The sequence below is a fragment of the Chelonoidis abingdonii genome, chromosome 6 (genome assembly GCF_003597395.2).
Source record: "Chelonoidis abingdonii isolate Lonesome George chromosome 6, CheloAbing_2.0, whole genome shotgun sequence".
Classification (NCBI taxonomy): Eukaryota; Metazoa; Chordata; order Testudines; family Testudinidae; genus Chelonoidis; species Chelonoidis abingdonii.
Window position 1 is genome coordinate 526,898 of NC_133774.1, and position 16,772 is coordinate 543,669.

General features: G+C 55.1%; 1 protein-coding gene across 3 annotated transcripts in view; it reads right to left on the bottom strand.

Moving 5' to 3' along the window:
• Positions 1 to 16,772, bottom strand: part of TLN1 (talin 1) — a 116,631-nt gene that overhangs the window by 67,571 nt on the left and 32,288 nt on the right. For 2 of the 3 annotated variants that reach the window (XM_032800965.2, XM_075066797.1), the window contains exons 3-12: positions 12,494 to 12,591; positions 11,934 to 12,063; positions 11,343 to 11,495; positions 10,925 to 11,067; positions 8,219 to 8,346; positions 7,781 to 7,841; positions 7,161 to 7,265; positions 6,741 to 6,896; positions 5,821 to 5,922; positions 4,577 to 4,653 (exon numbers count right to left, since the gene is read on the bottom strand). In XM_032800965.2, the coding sequence (XP_032656856.1) occupies positions 4,577 to 4,653; positions 5,821 to 5,922; positions 6,741 to 6,896; positions 7,161 to 7,265; positions 7,781 to 7,841; positions 8,219 to 8,346; positions 10,925 to 11,067; positions 11,343 to 11,495; positions 11,934 to 12,063; positions 12,494 to 12,591 (1,153 nt within the window). Of the gene's footprint in view, positions 1 to 4,576; positions 4,654 to 5,820; positions 5,923 to 6,249; positions 6,709 to 6,740; positions 6,897 to 7,160; positions 7,266 to 7,780; positions 7,842 to 8,218; positions 8,347 to 10,924; positions 11,068 to 11,342; positions 11,496 to 11,933; positions 12,064 to 12,493; positions 12,592 to 16,772 lie in introns of those variants that run through there. The other variant, XM_032800967.2, reaches the window with a different exon arrangement.

Below are 16,772 nucleotides of genomic sequence, written 5' to 3' on the forward strand. Positions count from 1 at the left end.
ATCCCTTGTCTCTGTCCTTTCTCCTGTAGGGTCTCAGCCACGGAGTCCCCCAGGACCTAGACTGCAGGAGTGGAGGAGGCGGAGGACAGAATGGCTTCCTGGACTAGGGAGGAGTGTGCAGGCCCAAGGAGCAGAGGGTGACCCAGGAGTCTTTAAGGCCATGGAGCCGTGTGTCTGTGAGCTCGAAGAGCCCCACCCCCTCAAATGGGAGGTCCTGAATGGTGACCTGCATCTCCTGGGATAACCCAGAGGACGGTAACCAGGAGCTGCGCCTCATCACCACCGCAGGAGTGCCAACTCTGGCCTCCGAGTCTGTCGTGTCCCCCGCCATCTGGAGGTCACCTCTCATTACTGTTTTGCCCTCATCCATCAAGGCAGCAAACTCCTGGGCTCGGTTCTGTGGGAGGCCTCCTTGAATTTGCTGATAGAGTCCCACAGATTAAAACTGTACCTGCCTAACAAGGCCGGGAGTTAGATATCCAAAAGCGCAGGTTGGACGTTGAATAAATTTTTCTGCCAAACAAGTCCAGTCTCTTGGAGTGTTTGTTTTCTGGTGTGCCACTCACCTGACCCTGCCTGTCCCTCTCATTGACAGCGGACATAACCAACGACCCTGCTGGAGGAGGTGTGTATGGATATTCAAATCCCTTTGCAGGGGCGTAGTACATAGAATGGAAGAGGGGGTCTGCCACAGCGACTTCGCAATCTTAAGGACCCCTGGGTAGACGGGCAGCGTGACCCAGGCTGGGTTGGTAGAGGGTATAACAACATTAAAGAGGTACTCCAACTCCTCCACTAGCTCCTCAGTTTCCAGGTTCAGATTGGTAGCCACCCTTTTAAGGAGGGCCTGGTGCTCCTTGAACTCGTTGGGTGGCTGCCCATTTGGGAGGGGCCCGTCACCACTTCGTCTGGAGACAACGACAACAACTGCACCGCAGGCGGAGGGCCGGGTTACTCTTCCCTCTCCAGGTACGGCTCCTTAGGTGCTGGAGCCTGCTGTGCTGCCCCCGCATCGGATTCGGCACCATGTTCCAACTCTGGTGCCGGGGCAGTTTGTCCAAGGTGGCCAGGGAGGAACAGCGGGAGCACGCCCCACAGATTCCAGTACAGCCACTTCGCAGGCCACTGCCTCTGCTGCCACACTGCCGCCACAGATGCTGTGCCAGCCTTGCGGGTCGGCGGTGATTCACCCTTCCTCAGCAAGGGACTGAAATCCTGCTCTCACTCAGACCACTGCCATGGAGACCTGAGTCTGCCGACTTGATCCTCGTCGCTGACTGGTGAGAAGAGGGCGAGGATCCATGCCTGCTTGACGAGCAGTACTGCGGAGGCAGAGAGTGGTGCCGTGAACTGGAGCGATCGTGCCCAGTGGGGAACGATGGCTGGGAGACCGCTTAGGTGATGCTGACCTGCGCCATGGTGATCTCTGGCAGGAAGCTGCCGTTACCGAGGGTATAGGGACCACTGTCTCAACTTCAATGTCCCATGCCTTGTAGCGGGAGAGCGTGGCGTCGGGGACGTGGGTCTTATGACTGGAGACTGAGGTCATGGTGCCGGGGTCCTAGGTGGGGCGATGGGAATCTATGCCTGCAGTCTGGGGACTGAGAATGCTCTGCTGCCCTAGAGGGTAGTCCCAGGACCGTCATGCTCTGGGATGTTGGGGTCTTAGCTGAGTCCAGCGTCTGATGTGATGTCTGCGGTGCTGGCCGCTCTGCTGCTTCTTTACCTCCCATGGCCACCTCGGGCAGCGAAGGCCTAAAGAGAAGCCAGGGTCCCCTGCCATTCCCGGCAGACGGAGGCGGATTCCTGGCTGGGCTTGGGGGTCGGGCAGCAGCAGTATCCCCGTGAAGCTGCAGAGCGGGCCTGACATCGGCCGTTTGCCCAAAGCCCCCTTCCCTTCTGGTGCTGGGGAGCTCTTCTTTTGCCGCTTCTTAGGCACCAGTGAGAGGGAACAGTGCCGGGCGGAGCGCTCCACACCAATGCAGAGATAGGGAGTGGAGTCCGAGCAGGAGGGCTCCCATGCAGGATGAAGCACAGCCTCCGTGAGGAGGGCCCTCAAGCAGATATCCCGCTCCTTCTGGGTTCTAGGATGAAAGTTCTTACAGATGCTGCACTTGTCCTCTCTATAGGACGCCCCCAACAGTTCAAACACCTGTTGTGGGGGTCACTGATCAGCATCGGCCTGCTCCATGAGAAGCATACTTCGAAGCGGGGGCAAAAGGCGGCGGATGCTCCACGCCGGGGCAAAGTTCCAGCCAAGACTCTAACTAACCTAGCACTTAACTTCAGGGCTAACTAAATACTAACGAACCACACACAAAGACAGACAATGGGTTGTAAAGAGCTGTTAACTACCAACCATGGGTAAGAAGGATCTGAGAGGGCGGAGACCCGGTGGCGCCCGATATACCAGCAAATGAGCGCAGCACTCAAGAGGGTGCCACAGCTGATCCTACAGATACCGCTAAGGCAAAAATCTCCGACAGCACTGCACATGGTTGCGCGCACCCAGAATGGAATCGACATGAGCAAGCACTCAAGAATGTTTGTTCCCACACAGGTACTTACAGCCTGGGATCAAGTCACCACTTAACCTTCTCTTTAAGCTAAGTAGACTGAGCTCTGAGTCTATCGCTATACAGCAGGTTTTCTAATCCTTAAATCATTTCTGTGGCTCTTCTGTAAATACTCTCCAAGTTATCAACATCTTCCTTGGATTGTGGACACCAGAACTGAACAAAGCATTTCCACACAGTCGTGCTAGTGCCAAATGCAGAGGTAAAATAACCTCGCTGCTCCTACGTGAGATTTCCCTGGTTATGCATCCCAGGGTCGCATTAGCTCTTTTGGCCACAGTGTCACACTGGAAGCTCATGTTCAGCTAATTATCCACCAAGACCACCAAATCTTTTTCAGAGTCACTGCTTCCCAGGACACCGTCCCCTATCTTATGAGTGTGACTATGGTCTTTGTTCCTAGATGTATATATGACAAAGTGGGAATATTCTGTAACATTTTTATGAGCCCTGTTTGTGCCTCAGCTTCCCCTGCATTGTTCCTCCATGGGTGGAAAAGGGCTGTTTGCTCTCAGAACAGGCTGAGGACACGTGTGGTTGTTGCCAAGCTGTCTGGGCCCTGTCCCCATATCAATGCAGCATCTGAGAAGACAATGACAAATCCAATCGCTCAGACATTGACACCTAGCACTCAATGCCCCCCAGGGACTGTGATTCTCCCACCTCTCAGCTTACCAAGCGATCTGGGTAGCGCAGCTGGGAGGCTGAGCACCATTCCCCAGCTGGAGAACAAAGGACTGGGGAGGAATGAGGTGGGGGAATCAAAGCAGGCAGGAGCTGGGACTCTCACCTGGAGTCTGACAAAGGAGGTCAAAAGAAATGAGTTCCCTACAGTGTGGCTGGGCTCTGGGCTGGCCAGACTGGAGGATGCTCCAACCGTCAGTTCTCTGGGCTACCCTAAGGGCTCCCTGTGCTGTGTCCAGGTGACTGACAGACCCAACTGTTCTGGCAGCACTGGGTGAGCGTCACTGCAGATGCTGGGCGAGGTGCATTAATCCCTGTGGAGTGGGTAGGTCTCCATCAGGGTTTATCTCAGTGGGACTCACTAACCAGAGCTCACAGGGTGAAGCAGGGGGGCTGCAGGCTCAGAGATCCAGCCTAAGGAGGTGGTGAAGCCGCAGGGCCAACTCTGGAGGAAGAGTGAGACCCTCGGGGGTCTGGCCCGTTAACAGGTTCCTCCTAGAGACTGTTCCAAAGCCAGGCCATAGCACCAATCCTGTGGGTCCATGACAATACACATTTACATTTAGCTGTATTAAAATCCATGCTGTTTGCTTGTGCCCAGCTTACCAAGCGATCTGGATCGCACTGTATGAGTGACCTCTCCTCTAGGTTATTTACTGCTCTCCCCATTTTGTGACATCTGCAAACTTTATCTGGGATGATTCTATGTTTTGTTGCAGGTCATTGGTAAAAACGTGAACTAGCCTAGGGCAAAGCCCTGATCCCTGTGAGAGCCACTAGAAACACACCTGCTCGATGAAGATTTCGAGATCTACCAGCCAGTTTTTAGTCCATTGAACGTTAGCCTTGTTAACTTTATATTGCTCTCGGTTTTTTAAATTGAAATGTCATGTAGCACCAAGAATAGCGCCCTATGGGAGTCTAAGGGCATCTCATCGACGTTGTCACCTTTGCCATGCAGGCTCGTAACCTCATCGGAACAAGATGTCAAGTTAGTCAGACAGGAGCTGTGACCCCCCCCCCCCTTAACTCTTTAGTACTCGAGTCCCGTACCAGCCGCTCCATTACCTTGCCCAGGACTGATGTCAGGCTGGTAAGGGCAACTCCGCAGGGGGGGCGTTGCCCTGTCTCGCTCCCCACACCTGGAGGACCTGGCAGCCCTCACATGCAGCACAGCGAGCATGGCCAGGAGAGACTCGCTCACATTCACTGTCCAGCAGCCCACACATCTGTCCGTTCAGTGCTCTAACCCCAGCCACTGAGGGACTGAGCTCTCCCTCCCTGGAACCCTCCCCGCTGGCTGCCCAGAGCCATACTTCTTTGGGGACACGGAGTCTTCCAGCATGGTGGACTCTTCATCCCCCTCCAGCCCAAAGTGGTCTTTGCTCTTTTTCTGTAGGACAGAGAGAGAAAGAGAGTCCATTAGTCAGCATCAACCCCAGGGGAGTCCCCCAGAGGAGGGTGCGGGGACATGGCCCAGGATAGCTTCCAGTGCCCCTGGGGCTACTCCAGGAGCAGAGCCCTGCCGGGGGCAGGGTTGAGAGGGGCCAGGAAGATGCTGGGATCACCCCTGTGACTCCAGGGGGAGGGGGAGGGAAAGCTCCTGCCCTCCCTGCTTGGTCCCATGCAGCAGCCACTGGAGGGGGGGAGCAGCCACAACTCTGCTATTCCTGACTCCTGGGCTCTAAACCAGGCACCTCCATGCTACCCCCCGGCTGGCCTGGCCTCAGCCCCCACCCACCTGCCCTCTCTGCTCCCTGCAGCAATGTGACTCCTTCCAGCCTATCGGCAGAAGCACAGCAGCACGGGAACCATCCCCTGGTAGTTCAGCGCAGCCTGTACAGCTGCACGTCCCTATGGCAGCACTGCCCCCCTGCTGGCCACGCTCTGCCTTGTGACCCCTCCCCCGCACAGCCCATCCCCTGCATGACCCCTTGTGTGACCTCCACCCCGTGACCCCGCCTGCACAGCCTCATCCCTGCATGACCCCATGTGACCTCCACCCCCTGCGACCCCTCCCCCGCACAGCCTCATCCCTGCATGACCCCATGTGACCTCCACTCCCTGCGACTCCTCCTGCACAGCCCATCCCTGCATGACCCCGTGTGACCTCCACCCCAGGACCCCTCCTGCACAGCCTCATCCCTGCATGACCCCTTGTGTGACCTCCACCCCCTGTGACCCTTCCTGCACAGCCCCACCACCACACAGCCCATCCCTGCATGATCCCGTGTGACCTCCACCCCCTGCGACTCCTCCTGCACAGCCTCACCCCTGCATGATCCCGTGTGACCTCCACCCCCTGCGACCCTTCCTGCACAGCCCCACCACCACACAGCCCATCCCTGTATGATCCCGTGTGACCTGCAACCCCTCCTGCACAGCCTCATCCCTGCATGACCCCTTGTGTGACCTCCACCCCCTGCGACTCCTCCTGCACAGCCTCACCCCTGCATGATCCCGTGTGACCTCCACCCCCTGCGATCCCTCCTGCACAGCCTCACCCCTGCATGACCCCGTGTGACCTCCACCCCCTGCAACCCCTCCTGCACAGCCTCACCTTTTTCAAGATGATGTCAATGTAGCCAGCAATGAGCTGGGCGATCTGCTCCCCCTCCGTCGTCTGCACTGAGTAGTACCCATCCTGGTAATCCCCGAAATCCTACAGCAACAGGACACTGGGCAGCACCAAAGCCGGCACCTGCTGCCCTGCCTGGCTTGCACCTTAGCTCCATGCCAAAAGGTACTGCTCTGCCCCCAGGGAACGCATGTGCATGGGGGGAGGGGACCCAGAAGGCAAGGAGAGGTGTGGGAGGCACGGCTTGGCCAGAGGTGTTGGGGAGGGGCAAGAGTCCAGGTCCTTCCCAGGGGAAGCTCTTCGCAGACACTCTCTAGCACAGGAGGCTGGTGTGGTCAGGGAGGGGCATGCTGAAGGCAGTGGTGGAACAGGAGAGTCACTGGGGAAGGGTGCTGGGGGACAGGTCCTTACCAGGGTGAAGCTCTTGGGCGAGGCAGCCCAGCCCCAGAGGCTGGTGTGGTCTGGAAGCAGCAGGCCGGAGGCAGGGGAAGGCTGGAGGCACTGGGGGGCAGGCCGGAGGCAGTGGGGGGGCAGGCCCTTACCAGGGTGAAGTTCTTGGGCAAGGCAGCCCAGCCCCAGAGGCTGGTGTGGTCTAGAAGGGGCAGGCCAGAGGCACTGGGGGGCAGGCTGGAGGGTGCTGGGGGACAGGCCCTTACCAGGGTGAAGCTCTTGGGTGAGGCAGCCCAGCCCGAGAGGCTGGTGTGGTCTGGAAGGGGCAGGCCGGAGGCAGTAGGGGGGCAGGCCGGAGGCAGTAGGGGGGCAGGCCCTTACCAGGGCGAAGCTCTTGGGCAAGGCAGCCATGCCCCAGAGGCTGGTGTGGTTTGGAAGGGGCAGGCTGGAGGCAGGGGAAGGCCGGAGGCACTGGGGGGCAGGCTGGAGGATGCTGGGGGACAGGCCCTTACCAGGGTGAAGCTCTTGGGTGAGGCAGCCCAGCGTTTGATGTTGGTGAGGTTCCACTCCTGAATCACCTCCTTGGTTTTCTCGTCCACACGCATCACACACTCTTTGGTGATCCCCAGCAGCCGCGGCACCAGCTTGTTCTTTCCCTTCATCTTCTCCTAGCACCAGGACAGGGAAGGGTTACAGCTGCCCCAAAGCAAAGGCACCTCCAGGGCCCAGCTCCACCAGCAGGGCAATGTCCCATCAGCAAGGGTGTAGCCCCACGGGCCCCACTCCGCTGGATGATGCCCCAGTGACGAAGGAGGGAGAGAACACGTGAGCAGAGCGGAGGGGAGGAGTGATGCGGGGGGTCGCATGGACACCGATAGCTGGAGGGGTGGCAGGGACAGGAGGCCGGGGCACGTGGGGAGCCACTGGCTCACCTTGACCAGGAAGAAGGAGACGCCGTAGGTTTTCAGGGAGCGGGCGAGCTTCACGTAGCGAACTTTGGCCTCAATCTCGCTCATGTTGCCGCAGTTCTTGTGAGCCTGAGAGAGCAGAGCCGATAACCCCAACGCCATGGCTCCCTCCAGGGCGCCCCACTCTGCCTGTTGTCCCCCCTCCCCCCCCGCTCCTGGCCACCCCGTCACGGCCCTCCCAGCAACCAGGGCCTCACCGGACCCTGCCAGCCACCACCCTTGTCCTGCTCTCTCCCACTCTGCCTTCCACCAGCCCTCCATGAACCTCCCCTCAAAGCAGCTGTGCTCATCAGCCTGAACTGCTACGCAGCCTCTCCCACAGCCGGTGTATCCCCTGCCCCTGCCCCTGCCCCTGCCCCTCCCCGCTATGGGCTCTCCCAGGAACTACCAGACCTCCATCCCAGCCACAGACGCACACCAAATGACCGAATGCCTCATTGAGTAGCTGCCCCAGGCTCCTGCCTCCTCTCCTGGGCATGGGTCCTGCAGCTTTGGGAGAGGCCAGGGCCTGGCTGTGCACAGGCCAGGCGAACAGATCCCAGGGCAGGCCCAGGCAGTGGCCTGCCCCACCCCGACACACTCACCATGAAGATCTTGCGCTCGCCTTTCTGCTTGATGTACTCCTTGGGCAGGAAGTCCTTCAGGCTACAGGGAAAGCAGAACCAGCTGTTACTGGCAGAGCCTGGTGCAGGCCTGCTGACCCCCAGCACGTGCCCTGGATAAGCCCCAGTGCCAAGTCCTGGCATCAGCCCCCCGCAGGAGCCCCAGGCAGGGCATGAGCAGGGAGTGAGTCCTTGGGACAGGGCGGACATGGGAGAGGCCGGAGCTCAGGGCTCCGTCAGGACCCTCATCCCCGAAGCAGACCCCTCCACACTGCAGAGGTACCCAGAGGGCTCCCTGGAACGGGTGTGGCAGGGAGAAGGCCGGGAGCTCCGCCCTCAAAGTAACGCTAAGCCGAGTGCCGGACTGGGGGGCAGGGGCGGCTGGGGGGGCGCCTCTGTAGGGCTCCTTGGGACCCTTACTCCAGAAAGCCTGGCTTGTGCTTCTGCTCATTGTGGGATCCAAACTGGATCTGACACTGGAACCCAGCAAACTCGCAGGCCTTGTCGAAGGAGACAGGGTGGGAGCCATTCAGGATGTCATCACGAGCCTGCGGGAGAGGAGAAGGGTGAGTCTGGGGCACTGGGCTGGGGGAGGGGGAGCCACACACTGACCAGGTGTGTGTGGTTACACGCTGGCTGGGGAGGAAGAAGGGAGGGTGGGGGTCACACACTGGCTGGGGGTCACACGCTGGCTGGGGAGGGGACAAGGATTGCACGCTGGCTGCAGGGGGAGGGAGGGGAGCCACACACTGGCTGGGGGGTGAGGAGGGATGAGGAGGAAGGAGAAGGGATGGGGGTCTCATGGTGGTGGGGGGGCTGGGGAGGAAGGAGAGGAGATGGGGGTTGCATGCTGACTGCGGGGGGAGGGAGGGGAGCCACACACTGGCTGGGGGGCAGAGAAAAGAGAGGGGAAGGGAACTGCACACTGGCTGGAGGGGAAGTTCCCGCACTCTGGCTTAACATGACGTGCTGAGAATATTGTGGAGCTTGTTCCTACCTGGCGCTCTCTGAAGATGACTGTTTGCTGACTTGGGGCTAAGCTGCTTTGCGGTTTTGCGGGGGACAGGAGGCAAGTCAGGCCCAGGAGCTGGCTAGGGCCTGGCCTTACACAGAGTGTATAGGGGGAGGGGAGAGATGCATTACTAGCTGCTCAAAAACTTCTCCTTGGGGTTAAGAAGTGGCAGCTCCTAAGGGACAGGAGGTGCCAGACCAGGGCAGCCCATCTCCCATTCGCACAGGGCAGCAGCCTGAGCCGCAGCCCCCCAAGCCCAGACACTGCTAGTTCCCCAGGGAAAGGGTTAGAAGGGAGCAGGAAGCTGCACTGGGGCCGCTGGAGCGCAGCAAGGCAGGACGGAGCCCGAAGAGCTCAGCCAGTCCAGCCCACTGCGCTGCGACAGGACTAACTGATACCAAGCCACCCCTGACAGGGTTTGTCCAGTCCGCTTGTGACGTTATTGATATAAACTGGGACCATACAGAACATGGGTTGCAACCAAGGTTCTGTAGTGGCACCAAATCCTATGTAAAGGGGGTCATATAAGGTGTCTGAGACCAGACAGGTAGGTTATGGTTACGATTAATGCTTTGTTATAGCTCTCGTATCTGTTTCGTCTAGTTGAAACCGTTAGAATCATGAGCTGTGTACTGTAGTGTTATTAGATTAGGTGCTGGCGTCATCCCTGGGTAACACCCGAAGTGTGTCAGTCAAGCCTTAGACCTCAGCCTTGAGGCTTAGGGGACATTAACTACAACAAGTTGACCATAGAGAGGAGGTGGATCCTCTGTGTGACTCAGCAGGGTGTGCAGAAACTACTATGTGACTGAGACTCCATTTTGCTGTACACTTTCAATAGGAAAAAGAAGTGTTTTACCCTGGAAAGGTTATATTAGGAGAGGCTCGTCTCCATTTCGTCTTCAATCCTGCTTATTACCTCTGGAGGGCTTTGCTACAAACTGCAGCTTGAACAAGGATGAATGACCATCCAGCCAGGACGTCTCCTAGAGACTTATTTGAACTGCAGTTCGATCATCACTGCTATCAGCCTGGACTAAGACTTTGCATTACTGGCATGAATGATTTCATTTAACGAAATTCTAGCTCTCAGTCCTATTTTTTCCTCTTTATAATAACCTTAGATTTAGATCTAAAGGATTGGCAACCGTGATTGTGGTAAGAATCTATGTATATACCTTGGTTGGCTTGTCTTTGGGATCAAATGAGAATCCTGTTTTTTCTACTGGGTGTCGTTTTCATAACTATTTCATGCCAGGACGTGTGGGGACTGGTGGTGAATGCTGGGAGACTGGGGAGTGTCAAGATTGTTTGTGTGACTTGCGGCTTAGCGAGAGGTGACACCGAAGTCTGTTGTCTGGCTGGTTTGGTTTGCCTTACAGGTGGAAAAACCCCAGCCTTGGGCTGTGACTGCCCTGTTTGAGCAATTGGTCCTGAATTGGCACTCTCAGTTGGGTCTCGCCAGAACCACATCGTCACACCGCTCCTAAAACCCTGCAATGATGGGGACCCCACAGCCTCCTCAGGTCACCTGCTGAACCATCCCTGCTGGGGGAGAGCTGGGCCTAATGCCCAGACTCAGGCCACGTCTACGCTGGTGAGCTGAGAGTGGCACAGCAGTACCAATGCAGATGTGCTGCTGTCAGGTCGCTTGTGTAGCTGCTGTCCCTGTGACATCAAAAAAACCACCCCCCCCCCCCCCCCCGAGTGGTGGTAGCTGTGTCGGGTGAGAGCGTCTCCCATCGAGCGAGTGCTGGGCACCCGAGGAGCTGTTTTCCACAAGCTGAGTGACATGACTTTTGCTGACACAAATGCTAGCGTAGACAGAGCCTAAATCTTTCTTGCTCCAAACTAAGCCAAGTCCTTCTTAGTTTCCCGTTAGTGGACATGGAGAGCAATGGGCCAGCAGAGCGCCAGCTCCCAGCCACGGAGAGCTGCCCTGCACCAGGTAACAGCATGCAATTCACACTGCAAAACCCCAGAGCGTTGTGGCCAGGACACGAGCCCTGAGCAGCACAGGGCTGAGGCTGGAGAGGACCGGCATGGCCTGGGGAGCGGGGAACGGGTCACTAGCTAAGCTTTCGTGGCAGGGAACAGGCTGGGGGGGTGGGTACCTGCACGTAGAGCAGGTTGAGCTGCACAGGGTCCCTGGAGTCCACGTTCTGGTCGGAGTAGAAGAACTTGCGTCGCAGCAGCAGCGTCTCGTTGTCGTCGATGCCTTGCTCACGCAGTGTTCGCCCATGATCCAGCCAGTTCACTGCCGAGAGCACAGAACGTGAGCAGGGCCAAACGCCAGCCCCATAGCTAGTCCCTGCCCAGGGCATGAAGCTGGGAAGGACAGACCGACTGACCCAAGGCACTGAGAGAGACTATGCAGGAACAACCCCCACATTCCCACTGCAACCTCCTTCCATCCACAGCGCTGGCCATCCCCGGGACTGACCTCCCCCCATGGCGCCCACTTGCCCACTCACTACCCGCAGTGCGGGCTGGCCCCACCCCTCCTGCCTCCAGCACAGGGCAGGTCCGTACACTCATCGTCTGTGTGCAACTTCTGCTTGAGTTTCTCCATCTTCTTCTCATCCCGCAGCAAGGTCTTGTCCTTCTTGAGAGTGCCTGTGATCTCTTCCTTCTTCTCTTCCATCATCTCCCGCACCAGTGAGTACTCATCATGATTGGTGATGCCTGCAGGGGCAGACAGCGCAGTGCCCATCACAGCCTGCCTGGCAGCCACAGGCTGGGGAGCCCCCAAGAACACAGAGCTCCCCCTGTCCAGTTCAGCATCCCTGCAATACGCCCTATGGGACACAAACACCCCCTGCCTGGGCAGTGCCCCTGAAGGACAGCACCCCCTACCTGCATGCAGGCACTGCTGCCCACTCTCCCCGACCCCCCACAGCCAAGCAATGCCCCCTCCCCAACCTCTTGTCCCTGGGCCCCCCCACCTGGCCAGGCAACAACCCCTTCCCACCCTTTCCCCATGCCAGGCAATTCACCCTCCCCATCCTCTCACCCCCCAACAGCCAGGCAACATCGCCTCATCCCTCTTCACCTCCCCAAGCAAGACATCGCACCCTCTCATCCTGCCCCTGGCTTTGGCCTGGGCAGTGCTCCGTTCCTTACCAATCCGGGCACAGATTGTCATGAGTATGTCCGTGACCGTTTTGGAGTCGTCCACCATGACTGTTTTAACCGTCCCATCCAGCATGCGAATCTTGAGCGGTCGTTGCTTCTTCTTGTACTCCATGGTGTCCTATAGAGCAGGTGCTCAGTGTTAGCGCCAGCGTCCGGGCATGCCTGTGCGGGCATGTGGTCACCATGCCCTCCCCTCTGTACCAGGGAACCCCGCTCACCCCCGAGGAACAGCCATGCCCGGGAGATGGGAGGGAGTACCCAGGGCTATGGAGCAGGCTGCACCGGGCACGGCAGAGCATAGAATCATAGACTATCAGGGTTGGACAGACCTCAGGAAGTATCTAGTCCAACCCCCTGCTCAAAAGCAGGACCAATTCCCATCTAAATCATTCCAGCCAGGGCTTTTGCAAGCCAGGCCTTAAAAACCTCTAAAAACCTTGCACTGGGGCTGAGGGCAGTAGAGGCATGTACTGCACTGCAGGGCACGTCACAGTCCAGAGCTTGGGGAAGGATGCATGGGGACTCAGGGGCAGGGACTGGGAACTTACCCCATTGCGGAGCATGTAATAGTCCAGAGCCTTCCCAGCTTCCAGCCAAATCCCCTTCTTCGGGTCCTCATCCGAAAGGAACAGCCCAAAATCACTGGCTGAAAAACAGAGCAGAGTCTCCCAGCACAGGCCCATGATCCTGGGTCCCCATTCTCCCAGCATGGGCCCCTCAGCTCCCTGGCCCCGCCAGCCCAGGGCCCTGGCCCCAAGAGCAGAGTCTCTTCCAGTGCACATCTCTCCTAACAGAACGTTGCATTACAGAGGTGCAGGGATGGATGGAGAGGCTGTTCTCGGGGCAGAGGAAGGCGATGGCAGAGAAGAGACTGGGGGAGGTGAAGGAGCTTTTGGCAGAACGGGGAGGCCGAGGGGGACAGGGTGAGGAGATGCAGGAGGGTGAAATTGTGTAGAGCTTTGGAGCCTCCCACCTGAATGTCTAACATGCAGCTACACGGCTCAGAAAGATGGAGAATAAGGTGTGTGCTGAGGTGCCCAGGGAATGGAGGGAAGAGGGGAGGCAGCCAGACCCACAACCATTACGAACAGAGGTAAAAACTTGCTCTGAATTTTGAAGGTGTGCAGACATGGAGAGAGCTTCCTTCACTGCACAGCCCGTTGTGGGAGAGAGAGCAGGACCATCCTCCGACTAGCACACAAGTCCCACACACAGCATCTCCCTCTCACCGAGTTCCATGTCAAGGACGGATGGACTCTGCATTAGTGAATTGCCCAGCTTCCCCGCTCTAGCTTTGGCTGCTGGTAGCCGATAATACAGAGTCTCTGAATTAAGTTTAGAAGTATGAGCAACAAGGGTGATGTCGTGGTGGGAATCTGCTATAGAGCACCAGACCAGGGGGATGAAGTGGACGAGGCTTTCTTCCGGCAACTAGCAGAAGTTACTAGATAGCAGGCCCTGGTTCTCATGGGAGACTTCAAACACCCTGATATCTGCTGGAAGAGCAATACAGCGGTGCACAGACAATCCAGGAAGTTTTTGGAAAGTGTAGGGGACAATTTCCTGGTGCAAGTGCTGAAGGAACCAGCCAGGGCCAGAGCTCTTCTTGACCTGCTGCTCACAAACTGGGAAGAATTAGTAGGGGAAGCAAAAGTGGATGGGAACCTGGGCAGCAGTGACCACGAGATGGTCGAGTTCGGGATCCCAATACAAGGAAGAAAGGAGACCAGCAAAATATGGACCCTGGACTTCAGAAAAGCAGACTTTGACTCTCTCAGAGAGCTGATGGGCAGGATCCCCTGGGAGAATAATATGAGGGGCAAACGAGTCCAGGAGAGCTGGCTGTATTTTAAAGAATCCTTACTGAGGTTGCAGGAACAAACCATCCCGATGTGTAGAAAGAATAGTAAATATGGCAGGCGACCAGCTTGGCTTAACAGTGAAATCCTTGCTAATCTTAAACACAAAAAAGAAGCTTACAAGAAGGGGAAGATTGGACAAATGACCAGGGAAATTTCAATGTCCATATTCCAGAGTGACTCCAGTGAATTTGACCTAGGGATCATCAATCCTTGTGGCTTAGGTTTCCCTCCCTTCCCATTTGAAACTAAGGCAGATCCTTGAGATGAAGCAGGATCGTGTCCATGGCTTCTTATACATTCCAGCAGGCTTGTTGTTCTGATGAAACAATAGGCTTAACTCCTATTGGTCGCCACAACACTCCTGGCAAATTAGCACGGTATTTTATTTCTACTTTTATTAAACAGTTCAGATACAGGTTACCACAACGAGCTTCAGAGACACAGAGACAATAACACTTTTTCAACGGTCAGTATTCTTGCTTAACTGCTAAATATTCCTTTTGATCTTCTGAATTAAAACATACAGCAATAGAGCAAACTGTTTGCGTTACATCTAACGCGTGAAGCAAATGATTTACACCTCCCTTCTGCACATCTAACAATGCAGACTGCATTTCAAAAGCCTCTAATTCATTTAGTGCTTGCTAACATTTTAAAGGGTTACCCGTCGGGTCAGGTCAGTCAGTGAGGTGAGTTAATTAACTTTTTCTGCCCTGTCACTTTTCAATGAATATCTATTTACCACTCTAACGTCACACCTGGTAACTTTCATACGATTTGGGATCACTGTCAGAGGAACAGATGCAATGAAGCAAAGCTCAGACTAAGTGCCCAACGTAGAGATCTGAGCCTGACTAATAGACAGAGAGGCATTTGGACAAGAGATCATTAGGACCACATGGATCTCACCTGATAAATTGAACGGTTAGAGAGCATATTGAGGGAAAGAAGATTCAGACTAGATTCGCTAAGGGGTATGGAGGTAAAACGAGTCGAGACCCGCCTGCTCAAAGCACGGACCATCCCACTTCAGGAGAGTATAATACGCCCTCCAAAGCCAACTGCTCCAAAGGGCTAGGTATATACCATTCCCAAGTCTAGACTTGTAACTTTAAAAGCCTCTACACGGACACGAGAGATGCCCAGGGCCTTTACTCGATCCTCCACCAAAGAACATCTGACCTTAACATAAAGCCTCTAAGAGTAACGATCGCATATCAACCCCTCCTTCCCAAGTAGGAACCATTCCATTGAGCATTAAAAGTTTCTTATCTCGTACTACTCCACACTCCTACAACTACCGTGTCACCAACTAAAGGCATACTTTGTAGACCATGTAGCTATCGATTCCTTATCTGTATACTGCTACTCCCAAGCTGCAAACTTGTTTGAGAGAACAGCTAGTGCTTACGTCTCCATTCCTCTCTCCTGTCAGCTGCTAGCCGTTGAGACGCTGGAACACCGTTCTATGGTAGGTTCCGATACATCCTCATGTCGAGAACAATCGCCTCTTCAAAGGTAGTTGAAAGCAGTATCAAATCCCCTCATTCTATCTTTCTCAACTAAACACCAGTTTTTTTTTTCTCAGCCTCTTTCATAAGCCATGTGCTCAGCCGCCTAATACTTTTGTTGCCACTCACTGATCTTTCCACTTTTTCCACATTCTCCTTGTAGTGTGGGCGCAAAACTGGACAACAGTAATCAATGAGGGCCTCACAATGCTGAATGAGGGGAATGAGCAGCGTCTGAATTGCCTAGCAATGCCCTAATTATAAACCAAAGATGCTTGTTAGCCTTCTTTGGCAAAGCATACTGGCAACTCATATCCAGTTTTCTATAGACTGTACCCTAGTCTTTTCTGCTGCAAACTCCTGCCTAGCCACTCTTCATAGTCTGTACGAGTGAATGAGATTTTCGCATCCTAATCGAGGACTCTGCACTTTGTCCTTGTTAACCTTATCAGGTTCTTTTGACCAATCTCTCTAATTATTAGTCCCTCTGTACTATCCTACCAGCTATCTACCCACACTCCCAGTTATGCATCGAATTGCTTGCAGCACGCATCCTCCAATTAATGAAATATTTAAAAATCACGCCCAGAACGCCAGTTTTGGCACGTCACTATGATACGGCTCCAAGCTAGAGCCATTATGATCACTACCTGTGAAGCGATGATTAGCAGCTTTAATCCCACCTTATAGTCCTTATCCAGCGATTTCTGACTTTAACTTGCCGAAATATGTGGAAACGAGTATAAAAGCTTTGCTAAATCAGAATAAACATCCAGACTGTTTCCCCTCATCATCAAACCCCTTCTATCATCCTTTAGAAATATTATTAGTCAGGTAGCTGACTTACCTTGTGAATCCATGCTGATGCTTCCTGATCATATCTCTCTCTAAGTGCTTCAGAATTGAATTCCGTATAGGCGTGCTCCATGATTTTCCCAGCAGCTGAGTTGAGGGGAGGCTATTAGTTCCCCGGATCCTCTCCTTCCTTTTTGTTAAAGAGTCGAGCATCATTAGGTTTTTCCAGTCATCCGGGACATCCCGATCGATGAGTTTTCAAAGATATGCCAGTGGCTGCATCAATCACCGCTCCTTTAGACCTCAGATGCAGCACATCTGCCGCCGGTGTTTGGCTCGTCCGCTTTCTAAATAGTCCAGAACCACTTCTTTCTCACAGAGCGTGGTCAATTCTCCCATACTGTGCTCGTCCAGTGCAGAGTCGGGCTGACTTGTTCATTGAAGAAGAGCCAAAAAAAAAAGCTTGATATAATTACTCTTCCTTCATCCTCTGTCACTAGTTGCTCCTTCATTCATAAGGGCCCAAAGTTTCTTGACTTTCGTTCTTGTTGCTAACATACTGTGAAACCCTTCTTGTTTTTTTAAATCTTTCTAGTTGCACTCAGTGTGATTTTGGCCGTTCTGATTTCATCTGCATGCTGAGCATATTTTTGGACTCT